Raw genomic sequence first — 20,316 nt, forward strand, 5'->3', positions numbered from 1 at the left:
AGGGCAATAAGATCAAGTTCATAACAACCTCTCGGTGTTCAGATCTGCCTGATAATTTTTCATAGTTCTTTGTTGTGTTTTACAGTAATATGGACCACAAAAAAATCTTGTATTTGCCTGATTCAGATTATAAAATTTAAAATTTCCCTAACCATACAAGGTACGAGTTTTAGACAGTCTTGTACCATTTCAGATTTTAAAATATGAACATTTTTTTAATGTTTTCAGATTATACAATATGAATCAGTTCAGAGTGTGAACGATGACTTGGTCAGCAAGGTTGAACAGTTTCACATATGTTTTGACTGATTGTTGACTGGTCATCAAGATTTTAACCCTTCTTTGACTTCGTTACACTCTCTGTTTGAGTCTACCCCTATTAATACACATCAATCCTTCACAAATTTTCATTCCATCTCATATTTTCTTCTTCTATTTTCTTCTACAATGTTCCACAGTTGGCCTTTCATACAAAGATTTCTTTTATTTTTATCTATGGTAGTATGAATGGTCAAAGGGTCCCGCTCTGCAAATTTGCACCCTCTGTTTGAGTGTAAGTTTGCTCTATTTGGGAGTAAGGTTTCTCATATGAGTCTCCTTCTCCCGATAGATTTAGTTTACCCCTCCTCTCCTTTTTTTCTTAGGATGGGAGAGGTAAAAAACATTATCACATCCTATTTCCCCCCCTCAATCTTCTTCTACTACAATTTTTTAATTTTTTTGAAGAAGCTAAATTAACCCACCAAAATTGGCATCAGAGATAATCGAACCTGAGACCTTGAGGAGGAGCACACTCCCAGGTCTCAAGCCAATACCACTAGGCCAACCCAAGTGGGTTTCTTCTACTACAAATTTAGTTTTGAGTGTCTAATAATTTCTTGAATTGAGCAATATCTTAATCTAAATGTACTAAGAAAGTAATGATCTTTTAATAAAATGAGAATTTGATTCATTTTTTATCTTTTTACATTTCTGTCTCTTTACGTTAATTTTATTTTTGGTCATTTTCAATTATGTCTTCTTAATGTTATATGCTCTGATGTTCTACAAATCTGGGCAAAACAAAGTTTCAGATTATATAATCTCAAACATAGTTCATATTATATAATCTAAACAAAGAGTATTTTGGGGAAGAAAATAGTGCGTGTCAGATAACATAGGATGGAAAAATTTGTCAGTTAAGTCTCATATACTCATTTGAGTAGAATGGACCCATGGACGGATCCACCCGATACAAATAGCGGACAATTGACCCCACTTATCTATTTTGTTCTAAACCAATAATAACGTGTTTTAATACCTTATCATCAAAAAATAAAAGATTATTTAACACCGACCCCACGTAGTAAAGAATTATGAATCCATTTGTTGGTTTCGTACTTTAGAGTGTGTTTCTTTTTTGTCTCAGGTTTAATGTTTTTTATGTCAATTTCAAAGAACTATTTTAACTTAAAAAAAAAAAAATAGTGATATCCCTACGTAATCCAATAATACTACTAAATGCAAACAAATAGTTATATAATATATACAAAACTTTTTGGGAGGATATAATATATAAAATATTAGTCCCTTAAAGAAAAAGGGAAATATAAGTTGGTAGATGAACAGGTTTATGGTTTAAGTTACGGTGTTAAAAAAAAATCAAGGAGTCTTCAATTTTTGTATATAAGATGATATAATTTGTGTAATCTACAATATATTTTTTTTTACTAAAAAATGATATTCATTCTTTTTGATCGGTGGAATATATTAATACAATACAAACTCAATAAAAAATATAAAAAAAAATGATGAATATACAAACAAACTTACAACATTTATGTTAGTAGCATAAAATTGTAAAATAAGTAAGACTACGTACAAATATGACTACAATTTATTGCTTAATGATAATGATATCGTCTTTTTTTTTCTATACATTTACATATTTTTGTATAAATATTTTATAGTAAAAAGCTACGAACCCACTTTTTGAAATTTCGTGATACCCCGAGCAGGCATCAAGGCTCAAAATCAAAGAGCGTAGACAAATATACTTACTGACTATCCTCCAACGAGGTCTTGAGACCAGCAACGGGAGTTCAACTCATGTTCTTGTGGGATATGGGACAACTCCTTATCAACTAGACTGCCTTAGTTGGCAGCCTTGCTAAATTTTTCACCTAGCTTTGCCCATTCAACTCTAATATTTGCCTGGATTTTCTTAGCCAATTCATGCTCATCTCTCAAACAATGTACTTGTTCCCTTAACTCATCTCTTTGAACCTTTAGAATCTTTGCATTCTCAAAGATTTCTCTCTTTGTATGAACAACCTTGTTCTTGGCTTCTTGTGAAGCAGCTATATTAGCCCTAACACCATTTATTAGTTCTTCTAGCTCCTTTTTTCTTTCCTCCAAAGATTCCAACTCATTGCACAACTCATTTTCTAAATACTTCACTTCTCTAAAAAGAGTTTTGTTAGCTTCAAGACCCTCTTCAAGTTCATCACTTTTCAACAATTTGGCTTTTGTATACTCTATTTTCTTGCCTTCATTTGTGTAATCATAACTCCAACAAGTGAATTGTCTTGAAATTTCTGTAACCATTGATCTTATTTCAACAGATATTCCATCTTCTGATGGTACATTTGTGAGGTAATCTAAGGTAGATTTCATGGTATTGTACTCATCAGGCCTTAAAAGAACAGAAAAGTCTTTGGTGAGAAAATCTTGAAGCGTCTTCAAAGCTTTCTTGGTTTCTTAGGATGAGAGAGTAAAAAAAAAACATTACCACAACCTATTTCCCCTCCATCTTTTTCTACTACAAATTTAGCTTTGGGTGTCTAATAATTTCTTAAATTAAGCAATATCTTAATCTAAATGTACTATGAAAGTAATGATCTATTAATAAAATGAGAATTTGATTTATTTTTTATCTTTTTACATTTCTGTCTCTTTACATTAATTTTATTTTTGGTCATTTTCAATTATGCCTTCTTAATATTATATATTAATGATGCTCCATAAATCTGGGCAAAACAAAGTTTCAAATTATATAATCTGAAACATAGTTCAGATTATATAATCTAAACAAAGAGTATTTTGGAGAAGAAAATAGTGTGTTTGAGAAAACATAGGATGGAAAAATTTGTGAGTTAGATCTCATATGCTCGTTTGATTAGGATAGGAATTTTGCTCTCCACCCAGCACGTTTTGCTCGCACCCTGCAGCCATGCCAAAATTGCCCTTGCGCATGTTAATTAACGCAAGTGTAATACTATGCGTTAGTTAAGTAACGTTGCGTGACTTAAGATGCGCAAGTGTAAAACTCTGCGTGAGTTAACTCACGCTGCGTGAGTTAACTCACGCTAGTTCATAATTCCAAAAGGACAATCACGTTTTTATTGCTGCCTAGCCAAAATGCATTTCAATCCAAAATCAGAAGTTGGTCAGGTTGCATTCAATGAAAAAGAAGATGGATGAGGTGGAGTTTTGGACAAACAACACATGTTAAGGAATTTCCACTTGTTCAGCCGAGAGTTGCTTGCTGCATGGTATAATCACAGGTGTTTATACTATATAAAATTCTCTTATATGAACTAGTGGATAGAACAAGGTTGCTTGCTGCATGGTATAGCATATATAACAATTACACATAAAGCACTACTAGCTGCCAAATGAATAAGATGGAGAAAATTCACATTTTCCCTAGCGTGAGTTAACTAACGCTGGGTTTATAACCTGTGTGAGTTAACTTGCGCAGCGTGAGTTAACGTGCGCAAGGGTAAATTTGGCATGGCTGCAGGGTGCGAGCAAAATGTGCTGGGTGGAAAGCAAAATTCTTAGGATAGACCCATGGACAGATCCACCCAATACTAATAGGGGACAATTGACCCCGCTTATCTATTTTGTTCTAAAGCAATAATAACGTGTTTTAATACCTTATCATCAAAAAGGAAAAAAATTATTTCATACCGACCCCTACATAGTAAAGAACTATGAATCCACTTGTTGATTTGGTACTTTAAAATGTGTTTTTTTAAGGTACATAGTTTGACTTCTTAAAAAATATAGTGATATCCCCACATAATCCAATAATACCACTAAATGCAAACAAATACTTATATAATATATATACAAATTCTTTTGGGAGATATAATATATAAAATATAAGTCCCTCAAACAAATAGTTCTCTATTTAAGAAAAAGGGAAATATAAGTTGGTAGATGAAAAGGTTTATGGTTTAAGTTACGGGGTTAATAAAATAAAAATAAAAAAGACATCAAGGAGTCTTCAATTTTTGAATATATAAGATGATATAATTTTTCTAATCTATAATATATTTTTTACTAAAAAAATGATATTCATTCTTTTTAATCGGTAGAATACATTACAAATTCACTAAAAATATAAAAAAAATATGATGAATATACAAACAAACTTACAACCTCTATGTTAATAACATAAAATTGCAAAATACGTAAGACTACAAATATGACGACAATTTATTATTGCTTAATGATAATGATATCATCTTTTTTTTTCTATACATTTATATATTTTTGTATAAAAATTTTATAGTAAAAAGCTATGAACCCACTTTTTGAAATTTCGTGATACCCCGAGCAGGCATCAAGGCTCAAAATCAAAGAGTGTAGACAAATATACTTACCGATTATCCACCAACGAGGTCTTGAGGCCAGCAACGGGAGTTCACCTCATGTCCTTGCGGGATATGGGACAACTCCTTATCAACTAGACCACCTTAGTTGGCAGCCTTGCTAAATTTTTCACCTAGCTTTGACCATTCATCTCTAATATTTGCCTGGATTTTCTTAGCCAATTCATGCTCATCTCTCAAACAATGTACTTGTTCCCTTAACTCATCTCTTTGAACTTTTAGAATCTTTGCATTCTCAAAGATTTCTCTCTTTGTATGAACAACCATGTTCTTTGCTTCTTGTGAAGCAGCTATATTAGCCCTAACACCATTTATTAGTTCTTCTAGCTCCTTTTTTCTTTCCTCCAAATATTCCAACTCATTGCACAACTCATTTTCTAAATACTTCACTTCTCTAAAAAGAGTTTTGTTAGCTTCAAGACCCTCTTCAAGCTCATCACTTTTCAACAATTTGGCTTTTGTAAACTCTATTTTCTTGCCTTCATTTGTGTAATCATAACTCCAACAAGTGAATTGTCTTGAAATTTCTGTAACCATTGATCTTATTTCAACAGATATTCCATCTTCTGATGGTACATTTGTGAGGTAATCTAAGGTAGATTTCATGGTATTGTACTCATCAGGCCTTAAAAGAACAGAAAAGTCTTTGGTGAGAAAATCTTGAAGTGTCTTCAAAGCTTTCTTGGTTTCTTCACTTGGAATTTTGCTGTTGGATAATTCAGAAATTATGTCGTTGTCATTGGAAAGTGAAAGAACTGAGGTCTCAGCATCAAGAATAGCATAAAATGCTTCCATGTCTGCATCATCCAGATTAGCAATTGGTGTTTGTAAAAAACTTGAAACTTCGGATTTTTCCCGAGCTTTTTCTTGATGATCAGAAGCTATCATGTTTGATCCTACATGAACAGGAGATATTTAAAGCACAAAGATTTTAATTCATATACCAAATGTTGTGTTTTTGGTAGACCAATGATCTGCATGTGTTTCCAAATGCTGGAAATTATGCAGAAAAATTCAAGTTATTCAAAGTAAGGAATTTCTACTTACTATAAAAAGGCATAGGGTTCCAACCACATTGTAAATCCTATTGAATTATTTGGATGATTATATTTTCAGTGACTTGCAAAAGTAAAACAGACTATCATACTAGCTATTATGCATTGCATTCTTCGTGCACGGTTTGGAATAGTAATGGACATTTATCGAAAAATAATGGAGCTGGATCACAAAATCGAAAAGGAAAATTGATACATATAAAAAATTTACACTGTCAACAAATCCCAACCAATTATGTGTCATTTAGAAATAGATATGAATGGTCAAACGATTACGATTTATTGACAAAAAAAAAAAATCATTACGCTGACTTTGTTTATGAGTTCAATCCGCAGCGAAAAGTAAAAGTTTACACGTCAATCCACAGCAAAAAATTTAGTTTACACATGTAGAAAACATAAAAACTCAAACAATAATACATATGCATATTGAACTGATGCGTACCTTTGACAACATTGTTGCCTCCAAAACATAGTAAAGGCATTGAATCATCAGTAACACTATCCAATGTTTTTGGATGCAATAAAAGTTTATCTTGATTATGATCCATCTCAGTGTGACTTGCAGCATTATTATAATCTTCCAAGTTCTTGAAACAGTAGAAATCATCATCTTTTTGGCTATTTTTGAAATCTCCAATTGACTTTATTCTTCCATCATTGTTTTTATCCAAATCAGAATCAATCTTCTCAGTTTCTCTGCTTGAATCTAAATCAAGATCAGGATCTTTAAATAGAATATCCTCCATATTAGCTTCTTCCCTACATATATGAACTCCACACCAGCTTATAGTTACATTTGATGGTCCAATTATTTTGTCACATGAAATCTCAATCTGATTCCAATCATCAACTAAATATGATTCAAGATCATTCATTCTGATGGATGGATGAGTCCTCAAATCATAAAGCCATACGTGATCTGTCACCATTTCTGTAAAGCATCTTGGTATTTCCAATTCATAAACTTCCTCACTGTTTATATAGAATCGGATTTCGCAGTTGAAACTCTTCTTCATTTCACTCTCTACTGCAAGAGCAAAACATAAAATAATTGCGGGAAATTTTTCTCTTACCCAAAAGGTCATATATTCTCCTTTGGTGATGTGGTCAAACCATTCTGGAATACTTGTTCCAGGAAGCATAACTTGTAACTCACATGCCTCAAAAGTTTCCTGTAAAAAGAAATATGAAATAATAAGAGCTGCAACAAAAGAAAAAATGTCGGAAGATTAAAAAGGTTTAACTGGTCTGTCTCTCAACAATTTGGAAATTTTTAAATAAGTCCCTAACCAATAAACATATATCTGATAAAAAATTATTTAAAAAGTTCATGGACTTTATTAGAAATTATGTAAAGTTTCATAGACGGACTAAAATTCAGGAAGTCAATTACATATTATAGAGAATGTAAGTTTATAAGTGGGGGAAGTCCTCACCTTACAAGTTGGTTTCGTAAGGGTTGAGTTAGTTACAACAGAATACTAAGACAAATTATAAACTTTGAGTTAGGGACCTATTTATAAATTTTCAAATAGTTCGGAGAATGAGGAAAACCTGGCTTAGTAATAAGTTTGATGACTCTGCAGTCAATGATATGCAGTTTCTTGCATTGATGTATTGTAAATTGGGAGGGAGGCATAGAACTTCTTGGAGCTGTTTGCAGTTGTCTAAGTGAAGCATTTCCAAGGCATGATATTCTTGAATGCACCTTGGCAGAGTTACAAAATTATTTCCTGAAAGGACTAATGATGCTAAATTTGGGAAACAGTTGAAAATTATCGGAAGATCTTCATCTATAAGACCACAATTTTCCAGATTCAATGATTGAACGTTACCGAAGGTAAGAGTAGATTGTCCTAATTCTCTCAATTTTGTCAAAAAACTTCTTAGTTGTGGACAACCTTCAATATCAAGGTTTCTAAGATTATGCAACATATCAATGTTTTCAGGAAGTTCCTTGAGACTCAAGCAAGATGTCATGCTTAATTCTTGAAGAGCAACAAGATTTCCAATGGAAGGAGGCAATTCTTCAATACCAGTCCCTTCAATAGAAATAGATATGAGATTATCCATTTTGCCTAAAATTGTTGGGAATGTTTGAAGACTTGAGCACCAATTAAGAATTAGACTTTTCAATGATGACAATTTGATTGCATGTGGAAAATCCTTCAGCTTAGTGCATCCATAAGCCCTCAACTCAATAAGTTTATCAAGAAATCCAACTGAATCATGAACTTGTTCTAAATTTGTACAATAGTCAAGATTTAGTTCGGTTAAATTTGGCACACCGGAAACGTCAGGTAGCTTTGTTAAGAATTCACAGTGACTCAAATCCATAGAAGTCAAAGAATCCAAATGCTGCAAAATAGATATGAAAAATTTGACAAACATTACTTCAACCTATGAAAAGCAAAACACTGCTAAAAATAGTTTAAATAGCAACGGAAGGAATATGTAAAATTTGTCTTTAACTTGGTCGCTAAGTGTTATACATGCCAAATTTGGTGACCAATTTTACTTTTTCCGTCTTTATTTTAAAAACAGATTCTGGTAGCAAAAGAAACAAAGCAATTAATGCATAAAATGATAACAAGAAACCTTACCTTGAATGGCTCTTGCATTGTGAAACGGCTACGCGACAAGTTGAGTACAGCGAGTTTCTTTGGATGAAAAGTAGATGGTAAAGTTGATGAAGGATACTCCATCCAATCAAGCAACCTTAAATTGTTTGGAAGATGTTGAGGGCTGCCATAAAAGTGCCCATTCCGAACTATAAGAATTTTGAGATTCTTCATCCTTTTGAATGAGTCATCTTTGAAGTGTACCATGTACTGATCAGGAAGATCTACCATCATGCCTTGAACTCTATAAGTCCCCTTTTAAACCAAAGCAAACATGAAAAGTTATAATTTGATAAAAGCATGTTGCAAATTACAATTATGTTTCAAAGGTCGACAAATTGTTAACCTTTAACAAATTACCACTTAGAGCCTGTTTGGTTTAGCATATTTGAGTTTATCTAATTGTATAAGCACTGGTGAGATTATTTGGTAGAGCATATGAAAACAGCTTATGACATTGCCAAAAGTAGTTTGCATCTTATTTCCATAATCTCTCCATAGAAGCTTATGAAAACAACTTATAGTATGTAAGAAAACAGCTTGACTTTATTTTATCTTTCGTTATAGAAAGGGATTATACATAAGTACTTCTTTTATAAGTGGTTATGCTATAAACTCTTAATAAAACTGTTTATCCAAACAGGGTCCATTTAAAAAAAAAAAAAAACAGTGAGAATAGCATATACATGTCTCTTACCGAATTTTCAGTTAGTACTTCAATAACATCTTCATGATTCCATAATCTACTCCGTTTTCCAGGCTCTAACGGCGAAACTTCTCTAACAACTTCCCTACCCATGTCTTGTATCAAATCATGCATTCGCAGTCGGTTATATTCATCAATACTTACAAGAGATCTATCAGTAAGTACACTTATACCGAATTTCGGAAAGAAACCACAAGCTTGAAGTGTCTTTTCAACATATTCAACTGTCTCACCCTTGAAGAAACATGCTATATCCAAGAAAATTTCCTTTTCATTCTCTTCTAAATTATCATAAGTTACTCTAAGTACATTTTGAACCTCTTTGTTAGGAATTTTTTCATATTTTGCCAATGCAGATTTCCATTCCTCAACTGTTTTACCAAACAGATTAGATCCCATTACTTTCAAAGCCAGTGGAAGTCCTTCAGCATAGAGAACAACATTGTTGCAAATCTCGAAATAGCCCTTATCAGTTGCTTTTCTTTTGAATGCATTCCATGTAAAGAGTTCAAAAGCTTCTTCATGGTTAAGTTTCTTAACTTCATATGTTTTATCAACTTCATGAGAAGCTAATAATTGTTTATCTCTTGTTGTTATGATTATTTTACTTCCAAAACCGAACCAATCACGTCCTCCGGCTAATGCATGAATCTGTTCCAATTTGTCAACATCATCAAGAATCAAAAGTACTTTTTTGCAACATAATCTCTTCTTTATGATAGGGATTCCTTTGTAAACATTTCCTAGCTTAATATTCTTTTCACCAACTGTTTCATAAAGAAGTGTTTCTTGAAGTTGAACTAAGCCTTGTCTTTGAGTTGAACTTTCTCTTATATCAGTAAGGAAACTTGTGACTTCAAATTGATTAGCAATTGAGTTGTATAATGCTCTTGCAATTGTTGTTTTACCTATTCCTCCATGTCCATGGATTCCAATGAAAGAAACTTCTTCACCAGGCTTTTCAATTTGCAAAAGTGATTTTACTTCTGATATTCGAGTTTCTAGTCCAACTGGGTGCTCAGCAATATGCAAAAGGGTGTGATTTAATTTGCTAGATACCTCATCAATGATCTTTAGGATAAGCTCATATTCATACCTAACAAGTTACAAGTTTCCACATAATTACTATCATGATTTTAGAAACATATCTACGGCTATAATTTGAGTCACGGCATCAAGGTTTTTGATGTCTTCACGATGTCAAGACGACCTTGATGTCCATTTAGACGCGACATCGTGGTTTTTTAGGCCATTGCGATCACAAGCATTTTTTATTGATTTTACATCAGCAGGACCATGATCGCGGCCATGATTTAAAACCTTGATTACTACAAAATATTTGGAATCAAAAGGTATTCATGTAAATAGTATTGATCTATGATATAAATAAGAATAGAATCAATAGATAGATAAATTAAAGGAAGAAAGATATATACATATATATTGTTACATACCCATTTTCTAAGCTCCAACCTGAAAAATTGGCTGCATCAAACAAGGCTTTTTCCCACTTCTTCAACCTTTCAACATCACCCTTGAATGTGACTTCATGTTTAGCCATTGCTGTTCCAAAACTTCCTCTTTGATGCCTTACAGAAGAAGGATCAACATAGTAGAAAACTGGAAAAACTAACTGTCCGTTTGTTTTCCAACATTCAAGAATCTTAGCAAGCTCATCAAGACACCAAGTTGAATTTGCATAGTTCTGAGAAAACACAATGATAGAAATTCTTGATTCTTCAATGGCTGTAAGAAGAGATGGAGATATTTGTTCTCCTCTCCTAAGCTCCTCATCATCTATGAAAACATTGATACCCTTTTGGTGCAAACCATGATAGAGAGAGCCTGTGAAACTTGTTCTTGTATCTTCACCTCGGAAACTAAGGAACACATCATAATTCCATCCATGTATCATTATGGTTTTGGCTATAGATGTCGAACACGATTAAAAGAATTTTAGGCTGAATCACGGACTAGGACGCATTTTCATAAATGAAAACAAAGATTTGACTTTGAGGAGCTATGCAATGTTTCTCCTATGAGTTTTAAGAATGTGCTAATAAACAAAAGCAAGTGTTGAGTTGTCTCTTGACTTGTTAAATTGATAAGTGTTAGATATTTTTGTGGCTGAATGAAAAAAAGTGGGGTGAAGCATGGTATCAAATGTTTATATCTTTTCATTTTTTTTTCACTCAATTCTCCTTTATTTTTTTACATTTTGGTGCATTTTCAATGTATTATACTTAATTCTAGTTTAATTTATGTACTATTCACTTCATTTTCGTGCTTGGATCCCAAGTTATGTACTATTCACTTCATTCAATGTATTATACTTATATTTATTTTAGTTTAGTATTGTTTAAGTTAGTTCATAACTTCTTATTTAGATCTAATCACAAGTGTCCTGCATGTATTATTTATTATTGTATGTTAGCTTCCATAAAAATACAACATGGTTATGAAAGAATAAATTGAATAGTACATCATGCATGATATCACATGATATCACATGGGTTGTTACACAAATGTAGTTGTACATCATAGTTTAGAGATAAAGAATGTGTGAACCATTGTGCTGCTAACTTCCAAAGTCAACCAATGAACAAATTGTGGGCCCATCCACTCAACCCATCTTGTTCCTTTATTTATTTATATTTTTTTATTTATATTTTTGTTCCTTTATTTATGTATGGCTTACATAAGAGTGGCGAAGATGTTAGCATTTTAATTATATTTTTGGATTAAGTTTAACTACTGTTCATTTGAATTAACTACTGAGTCAAGCTAGACACTCATTTTTCTTACATCCAGTAATCATATTTAAAATGTAGTTAATTCATATGAACAATGGTTAAACTTTAAGATTAAAATTGTGATTAATTCTACTACGTGAATGTAATCTAAATTTACTATCTAATCAATTGATTTAACAAATATTAACTAGATGTAAAAAATTGGGTATCAATAAAGAGGAATTTTTTTTCAAAAAGGCAGATATATAACAATAATAGACACACAATGAGTGCAAAAGATATGGTTAAAAGCTACAAAAATATCTCAATTCAGACACCAATAAAATTGCACACTGGGAGCTCTTATTACTGTAAACACCGCACTAAAATTTTAATGCTCCACCAAAAATATTCCAACACAGGCAATTCTGAAATGATTAATATGCTCCACCAAAAATATTCCAACACATGCAATTCTGAATTGATTCCAGTTATAGTGCCTAGATTTACTAACATGTTTGTTTATCTGTTTAACTATTGATGTAATTGTATATCTATATCATCGCATTTAATTATAATGTTTTTTTGGAGTACAAATGAATTTTTTTGTGTTGTCCGGGATACATACATAATATTAATGTTCGGATTATATGTATTGTGATTTTGTTGTTTTAGTATTACGTTTAGTTTGTTTGTCGTCTTGGTGTAGCGTTGTTTTGCTTTCGCATCTCGTTGTAGTGTTCATTCAGTGTAAATTCAATCAACGATTTTAGCGTATTCAACGTTCCAAATATGGAGCCATATATATTAGACACTTTATTTTCTTCATATTTATAGGTTTTGTCATGATTGTAGGCATTTATTTGTGTCCTATTAATATGATGTCATGAGTTTGTATGCATATTCGTCCGGTTCAATTTTAGCGATTTTGAATTTATATTGTTCAACATATTTTCTATCAATTTAAATAAATGAATGTCATTATTAATAAAAAAAAGAAAACCTACATCTTCATTGATACACGACCGAAATTCAAACCAAACCAACCTCAAAAAAGTTTACAAGAAGATTGTTTTCCTCATTTCTGAACAGTAAACGTAGAACAAATAAATATATTAATCAAGAGAGAAAAAAGAAAATATTAAAATATTTCTATCAAAATTTTATAAGAATTTTTTATAGTATAATCATCTTTAATTTTTATCTTCTATTCTCTAACTATTTCTATGAAAATTAATGTCTACCAAAAATACAATCTTACCCCTTTTTAATTTTTGACATGTCATCAAAATTATATCATTTTGTGTCTTTTGCTTCAACTTTCCCTCTTTTTTCTCTCTTAAAAACAAATTAAAACAAACTCACTTCATAAAACACACTAACTTGTCTATTCTTCAATTATGAAACATAATGTCCACAAAAAATAAAATCTTAGACCTTCTTAATTTTCTGACATGTCATCAAAATTATATCATTTTGCGTCTTTTGTTTCAACCTCCCCATATTTTTTTCTCTCTTAAAAACAAATTAAAACAAATTCACTCGATAAAACACACTAACTTAATCTTTTTTTTAAAAACAAACAAACTTAATCCTAATCAAAACAAATTTTCTTATTTTTTTGGTGGTGGCCGAGGTTCGAACCCCGAACCTTGCATATTTTAAGCATTGTCCATACCAACTGAGCTAAGCTCACGAGGACAACTTTTAAGTATCTAAAGAGTTAAAAATAATTTACAATCTATTATGTTTCTCTAATTCTCTAATTGTGAAAGTTAATGACCAGTAAAAACACAAATTTGCCCCATCTTAATATTTTGACACCTCAACATATATATTTACCTAATCTAAATTGAAAAAAATTCATTAATCACGGACACAACCCAGCGAACCCAGGGACGGGCTTGAAACCAGGTTACAAAAAAATATGAAAAGCGAACATCTACGAAGAAAAATTAATGGATCAACCATCAACACAACATCAAAAATCAAAATTCAAGTGCCAACAGCTCCTTGAACAATCAGCAGCCATAAAAGCTCTTTCGAGCTTGAAGAACCAGAGTGTAGGAAAACAAGACACCTTGAAACCTGCAGATCTCAACATATTTGGAAACAACAGAAAATCAAAGAAGTCAGACCACCATGTCATATTATAAAATAATATATTTTATTATTGTAGATTATTAATTATTATATCTTTTAGATATATGACTATAAAAAACATTAAAAAAAATGATAAATGAATCACTAAATAATATAGTTGTACAATTGAATCATAACGACATCTTTATCAATAATGAAATCTTTATTATTTTTAATATTTTCACATGTTTTTAGTTTACAGTTTAATAATCTTTAATAACAATTATTTCAATGATTTTATTATGGGCATATTACTCTTTAAAAAAATTATGGGCAAATTACACTAACCTCACGTAAAGGTCTTCTTAAATAACACAAACACCTGCTCTATTTTTTAACTAAACACTATTCTCCCTTTTATTTTATCAAATTGACAAGCACTTCTCTTATTATATAACACGGTTTAAACTTTATGTTAATTCTATTTTTTTTAGAAATTAACTTCTTCATACAAGTATGAACTCACTTAATTTTCGACAATTTTTCTATCCATTTTCACTTAGGTTATTTTACTCAACTTATTGTTTCTCGGTCAAGGTGGTTTAATTTTTAAACTCTAATACAATGAAACGGATATATTCAAGATTATTTCCTTTTCATTTATATATTCTCTTTTGATCTTTTCTAATTGCCGAAGTTTGATTATATTTTGTGGAAAAAACAAATGTTGTTATTGTTTCTCCATTACGAGAAAAAAAACTTCATTAACTTAATTGTGAAAAGAGAAAATATATACAAACAAACCAAAATGACTTAAATTAAATTGTATATTTTCAAAGTTATTGAAATGGATAAAATAAGGGGAGAATGATGTGTTTGGAAAATTAGAAGGGGTGCTTGTATTATTTAGGCTAAATTGCATTTTTGGTCCCTTAACTATTTAGGTAGTATCGCTTTGGTCCCTTAATTAAAATTTGATTTATTTTGGTCCCTTAACTTCTCTCCGTTACACATTTTGGTCCTTTCCGTTAGTTTAATTAATTCAAAAGCGTTAGGTTTTCTTCATCTTCTTATCCTCTTTTTCATATTCATATCATCTCCATCAACCTTCAACAACAAGAATCCCAGAAAAATTCCATAAGAAAATGAAGAAAACCTAACGTTTTTGAATTAAAACTAACGGAAAGGACCAAAATGTGTAACGATATAAGGAAAGTTTGACACAAAAATTTAAGGAAAGCAAATAAGGGTTAAATAACACAAAGCAAATAAGTGAAGGTAAAGATATAAGGAAAGTTTGACACAAAAATTTATACTAATTCATCATCAAATTGGTAGCTACGTCTAGTCCTTCGCTTTTAAAGAGATTTTCCTCAATACAATCGAGGAATTAAATTTAAAGTAAGTTTTTTCTTTATCAGAATTTAAATTATGGATCTCCAAATACTTAAGTCTTAACTTAAACCAGTTGAGCTATCTATCCCATGAGGTAAGTTTTGAAAGTATACAATAAACGCAACAAAAAAAAAAAACAACACAAAAATAAGAAATATTTTAAGCTTTATAACTAAAATAAATTTCAATAATTATAGCAACTTGTTGCGTTGTCACCGATATGCAATCAAGTAGAATAAACCAATTTTGACAATACAAAAAAAAAAAAAAAAATCCTGCGTATATTGAATGTGAAAATAATTTTCTAAAGAGATGATTAGTTTTTAAAAAGGAATATATAAAAATCAAGATTAAATTAGTGCATACAAATGGAAATGGTGATAGAAAACTCATTGGAACACAATAACTCTTTGAACACAACAGCGTAGCATTGAGATCATGGGGAAACACTTGGGTGACATTATGTCACCGTGACATTAAATCTGGGTCACACGATACACATTGTCACACAACATCTGGGCCACACAACACATACAACACATCTGGGCCATACAACACAACACCTTTGTGTGGCCCAGATTTAATGTCACGGTGACTTAATGTCACCCAAGTATTTTCCGAGATCATGTTGTTTCAAATACAATAAAGTACGTAATAAGTAGAAATTAAGAGACAACTCTGAAATTATTCAAATATTTACATTTAATAACAAATTCAAATTAGATCGAAATAACATAAAAATAGAATGGAGTACACCATTTTGCAAGAGTCTTTCAAAGAGTGATTGAGATAAATCTAAACTCTAAACCAACATAAATATGTTAGAGATACACCAAAACTCTAATTCATATATATGTCGATTAACGGATTGCAACATATAAGATACAAAGTATGGAGAAGTTTTTCTACACCCAAGACTTCAATAATTGACATGATATATCCAGTACACTTTCTTTGAACTAAAATTACAAATTACATTAAGATCTATTGATTTTTTTTTTTGAAGAAATTAAGATCTATTGATATTATCGGTTAAATTTACCTAACATCTCTATCTCAATTTCCGCTGCTACGTATGAGTGTGAGCAACCTTAGCTCTTAATTGCAACATTAAGCACAACTTGTTTGAATCGCTAATTTCCTAAAACAAAACTATACTCATTATAAAAACATGGAAAATGCTACTTCTCAAGAAAAATAGCTTCAAGAATTTTTCAAGACACAGTTGGCAAATTTTAATTGGATGATTTATTAATCCACTTCCTATTTTTCAGCCACACCTCCTTGAATTATGGCAAATAGTGCATTGTGATTGGCTACTCTTTATTCTTGAAGAATTCTTGATGTTATTTTTCTAGAGATATAGCATTGCTCTAAAAACATTACTATTATACAATAACTTCAAAAATTGAAGTAATATGATAAAATTAGTCTCATTAAACACATGCCTATATGTGCAAAGAAAAGGAAGCACTGCTGAGTGCTGACTCTTGAGGACCATCGGCGTTTCTTGCAAGATAAAGAGGTTCATGTATTCATAAAATTAGAACTTCATAATCTAAAAAAAAAAAAAAAGCAGTTAAAAATTGAATAAATGAAAAGCCAAAAACAAATTGATGTCATCTAAAAGTATTACATACAATGTAGGCACGAAAATACAAAAAATAAAACAATGGATTGGAATCCAAAAACACAAAACCTACCTGGTTGGATCAAATTTTGGAAGAAATCCTGAACACAAAAAAAAAGTGGACATCGGTTCCTTATAATCATCAAGGCATTTATAAGATGCTTTCTGTCTAAGTAAGAACTTTGAGAATAAATTCGAAATTGGAAAAAGACAACATTGTCAATTTCAATTTAATGTGTGTGACTAAATATGAATCATATTCTATTATTTATAATATGCATGTGACTAAACTATCATAGTTGATAGTGATTGACATACGTAATTGGAGTTTGAGCAACACCAAGCCATCGCAGCCATCATAGTTGTTGATGTTATAACCATGAAAGGAAATTCAACAAAGCATGACAGATCAGAAATTCAAGAGATTAACTTGTGAGCTATCTAAGTATGTACTTACAGTAATTTAAAAGCACCATATTAGCTCAATGATATTTGAATTGGTCCACATAAAAAAGAGAAAATACTCAATCACAAATATAGACATAAGCTTATTTGGCTACAATGTCTTATAAATTTCAATGTCTTAATCTAAAACTTGACTCACTTAAATGGAGCATCAAATAAAGGGTTGAAGAAGAGTATACATGTTGCACAAAAGAAAAGAAAGTGGACAACAACACCGCCATATTCCTATCTCGCCCTGCAAGGAGAAAAAAAAAAACTAAAATTGTGACCTCATTTTAGAGTCAAGCATCTGCATAAAAGAAAGTATTATTATTTTTATTTTTAAGGAAGATGTGAATACGAAAAAAAGATACACCAAAGGAAAAAATAGGAACCAACTAATGATGTTGTAGCAAAAAAAATGAACAAATAGAGAGAAGAAGAAAGAAAGAAGAGTGTGAGGGAAGAACTAAGAGAGAAAGATTAGGAAATAGGGAATTGGTAGCATGGAAGCTGATGAAGGAGTAAAGAGAAGGGATTTGGAAATATAATCAGTATGATGTGGGGAACAGAAATGGTCAAACACGGGTTCCTAACCTCATCTATACATTAAAGCTCTTATTCAAAAACTAAAAATTGATTTAATTAAAATAATTAAAAAAATAAAGAAAATACGAATATAGAAATAATTCTAATAATAGTATCTTTTAAAATAGTAACAACTCTCACAATTTGACAAATGGCAAACTTGCCAAAGAACTAAGTTTGCTTTATCACTTACTCTTAAAGCTTATTAGGTCTTGCCATCACTTAACCTAATTTTTCCCTCTAATTCTATTGTATTAATTGCTAATCACTTTAACCCTATAAAAATTTCCCTCTCAAATCAATGCCGGTTTGAATTTCAAATTTATTCTTTAAAAAATAAAGTGAAAAATCGGTGACATTATAAAGACTAGGAAGTAGCCTTTACATATTCTTTTCATTTTGAAAGTTTCACTTTTGTTTCCAACAAAGAATGGAAATTAATAAGCCTTTTAGTTTTCTATTTAGAATGCTGCACCGTTCAAAAAGATTTTCAATTATATTGGTAATTGTAGTTAGACTTTTCAACTACACAACATTCTCCAAAAATCATATTCCTGGCTTCAGTTGTTCTTTCCCACATTTATTCATACATGGTTTTGTCCTTCAACCATTATTTTGGTATTTTTCTTTTCCCTTCTCTTCAAATATCTTTTTTTTTTCCACACCATATATCTCACCTTTATTTTGCTCTTTTTTTTTCGCCATTTTTTTTTTATGAATTTCTTCTTCTCATTTACTTATGGTTTCTTCTTTGTATTTTGTTTTTGTTTTTTTCCGGGATGCATAGGTTTCAAAATGGGAGATCTTGATAGATGAGTACTATCATTTTTAACTTGCCTTGAGTGTTGGGGAAAATGGGGTGGACTCGTGAGGTTTCACCATGATGAGGTCCTAGAGTTTTTCTTTTGTTGTAGCTTTATTTGTGATCAGGTATACACAAATGTATTATTGTAGGTTCTATTAGCCTCTGTCGATAATCTTTCTTTCCCCAATAATGAATTTGTGATTAATTATTTATAGGTAAATTAATTTTATTTTGATTCTTCTTTGAACATTTTTATATCATGTATGTGGATAATATACACAATATGATTTTCTTTAAGTGATATCTACGTATTTCTTTTTCTCAAGATAAAACACAATATGTTCTTTTCTTCTTTATATACAATGTTAAAAATTAAATTTAAGTATTAAAAATTAAATTTAAGTAAAAGAGTAATTGTTTATTACTATTCTAGCATGATTATTTTTGAGGGATATTATTCTATCATGATTGATATGTACGTAATAATGACCCACTTAAATAGTTTTTTTTTTTTTTGAAGGAGCCCACTTAAATAGTTGAAACTCTAAGATTTTCAATGGAAGATTATTTTTTAGTTTTGTCACAATATTATTTTTTAAACTGATCATGTTACATTTTGAATTTGGGTTTACTAGATCTTTGTTTTTTTGGTTGAAGTTAAAAATAATGTTAGTGCCAACCGCTAAGTTGATCTATCTTATGGGTTAATTTTTTGTACAAACTGTTATGTTATGGTGCACGTATGTACATTTTTATTCTCATGACTTCATTTTTGAAACTATCAAAGGTTGTTGGCTCTAATATGTGGTTGCTTTCATTTTTTTTGTGAGGAATTGAAGTCTAAACTCTCTAATGTTGTTGAAGACAGCACAACCAACAAAATCAAGATGATGAAGTACAATTTTCTTTGACACGGTATCTAACTGCCATAAAAAAAAACGCTACAGCTGAGAGCTCATGTTTAGAGATTTGTCATGTCCTGACAATTAGCTTACATTTCATAGAATATGCAGATAAGAGAATGTTCAAATAAATCTTTGTCATGTTTTGATTTTTCAAAATGTTCATCAAAAACTCCTTCTCTTATATTTCTTTAAGATTGTAACTGATGTAGTTTGTTGCTATCTCTGCATCTCAAACAGTTAAACAAGCATTTACTATAGTGGTTTTGCGATGGACTTTTATATATGGCTGCACATGCAAGGCTTAGAATATGATGATCATATTCATGAGAGCAAAATTTTCAACTAACACGTTGTAACAAGTATTCTCATCAATATCCAGTTTTGTTTTTTTAGAGGATCTATATGAAGTAACAATTATAATTTATTCTTTAGCTGCTGAATTTCATAAGGACTCTATTAAACTATTGTTGTTATCCTACAAAATGATAGGATACAAGGTGAATATTGTGATGGTATAATTAAGTTTTATGATGTAAATTTTTTATCTTTTGCATTTCATCGTTTTTAAACAGAAGTTATTCAAGGCAAAAAATAAAGACAAGATTTTTTATTTGTAATTTTAATATATTTCTTATCACAACATTTATTGACAAATTTAATTTTAATTATTTAATTTTTATTTGTATGCT

The 20,316-nt window shown here is 30.8% G+C and overlaps 1 protein-coding gene across 2 annotated transcripts; it reads right to left on the reverse strand.

Annotated features, from left to right (window-relative positions):
* Positions 1 to 1,778: 1,778 nt before the first annotated feature.
* On the reverse strand, positions 1,779 to 11,189 carry LOC146935536 (uncharacterized). 2 transcript variants are annotated; one of them, XR_015030275.1, is made up of 7 exons: positions 10,501 to 11,189; positions 9,038 to 10,142; positions 8,323 to 8,595; positions 7,274 to 8,077; positions 6,162 to 6,891; positions 4,653 to 5,557; positions 1,779 to 2,674 (listed from the first exon to the last, which is right to left on the reverse strand). XR_015030275.1 is itself a non-coding variant. In XM_085750703.1 (6 exons), the coding sequence occupies exons 1-6, from the start codon at positions 10,959 to 10,961 to the stop codon at positions 4,746 to 4,748; spliced, it is 4,185 nt and encodes a 1,394-aa protein (XP_085606829.1). In that variant the 5' UTR covers positions 10,962 to 11,189; the 3' UTR covers positions 4,462 to 4,745. The 2 variants fall into 2 exon arrangements, 1 of the variants encoding a protein (XP_085606829.1); XM_085750703.1 differs by lacking the exon at positions 1,779 to 2,674 and having other exon boundaries at positions 4,462 to 5,557.
* Between the last annotated feature and the right edge of the window lie 9,127 nt (positions 11,190 to 20,316).

The sequence above is a fragment of the Medicago sativa genome, chromosome 3, assembly GCF_051527215.1.
Source record: "Medicago sativa cultivar Bolivia chromosome 3, Bolivia_mono, whole genome shotgun sequence".
NCBI classification, from domain to species: domain Eukaryota; kingdom Viridiplantae; phylum Streptophyta; class Magnoliopsida; order Fabales; family Fabaceae; genus Medicago; species Medicago sativa.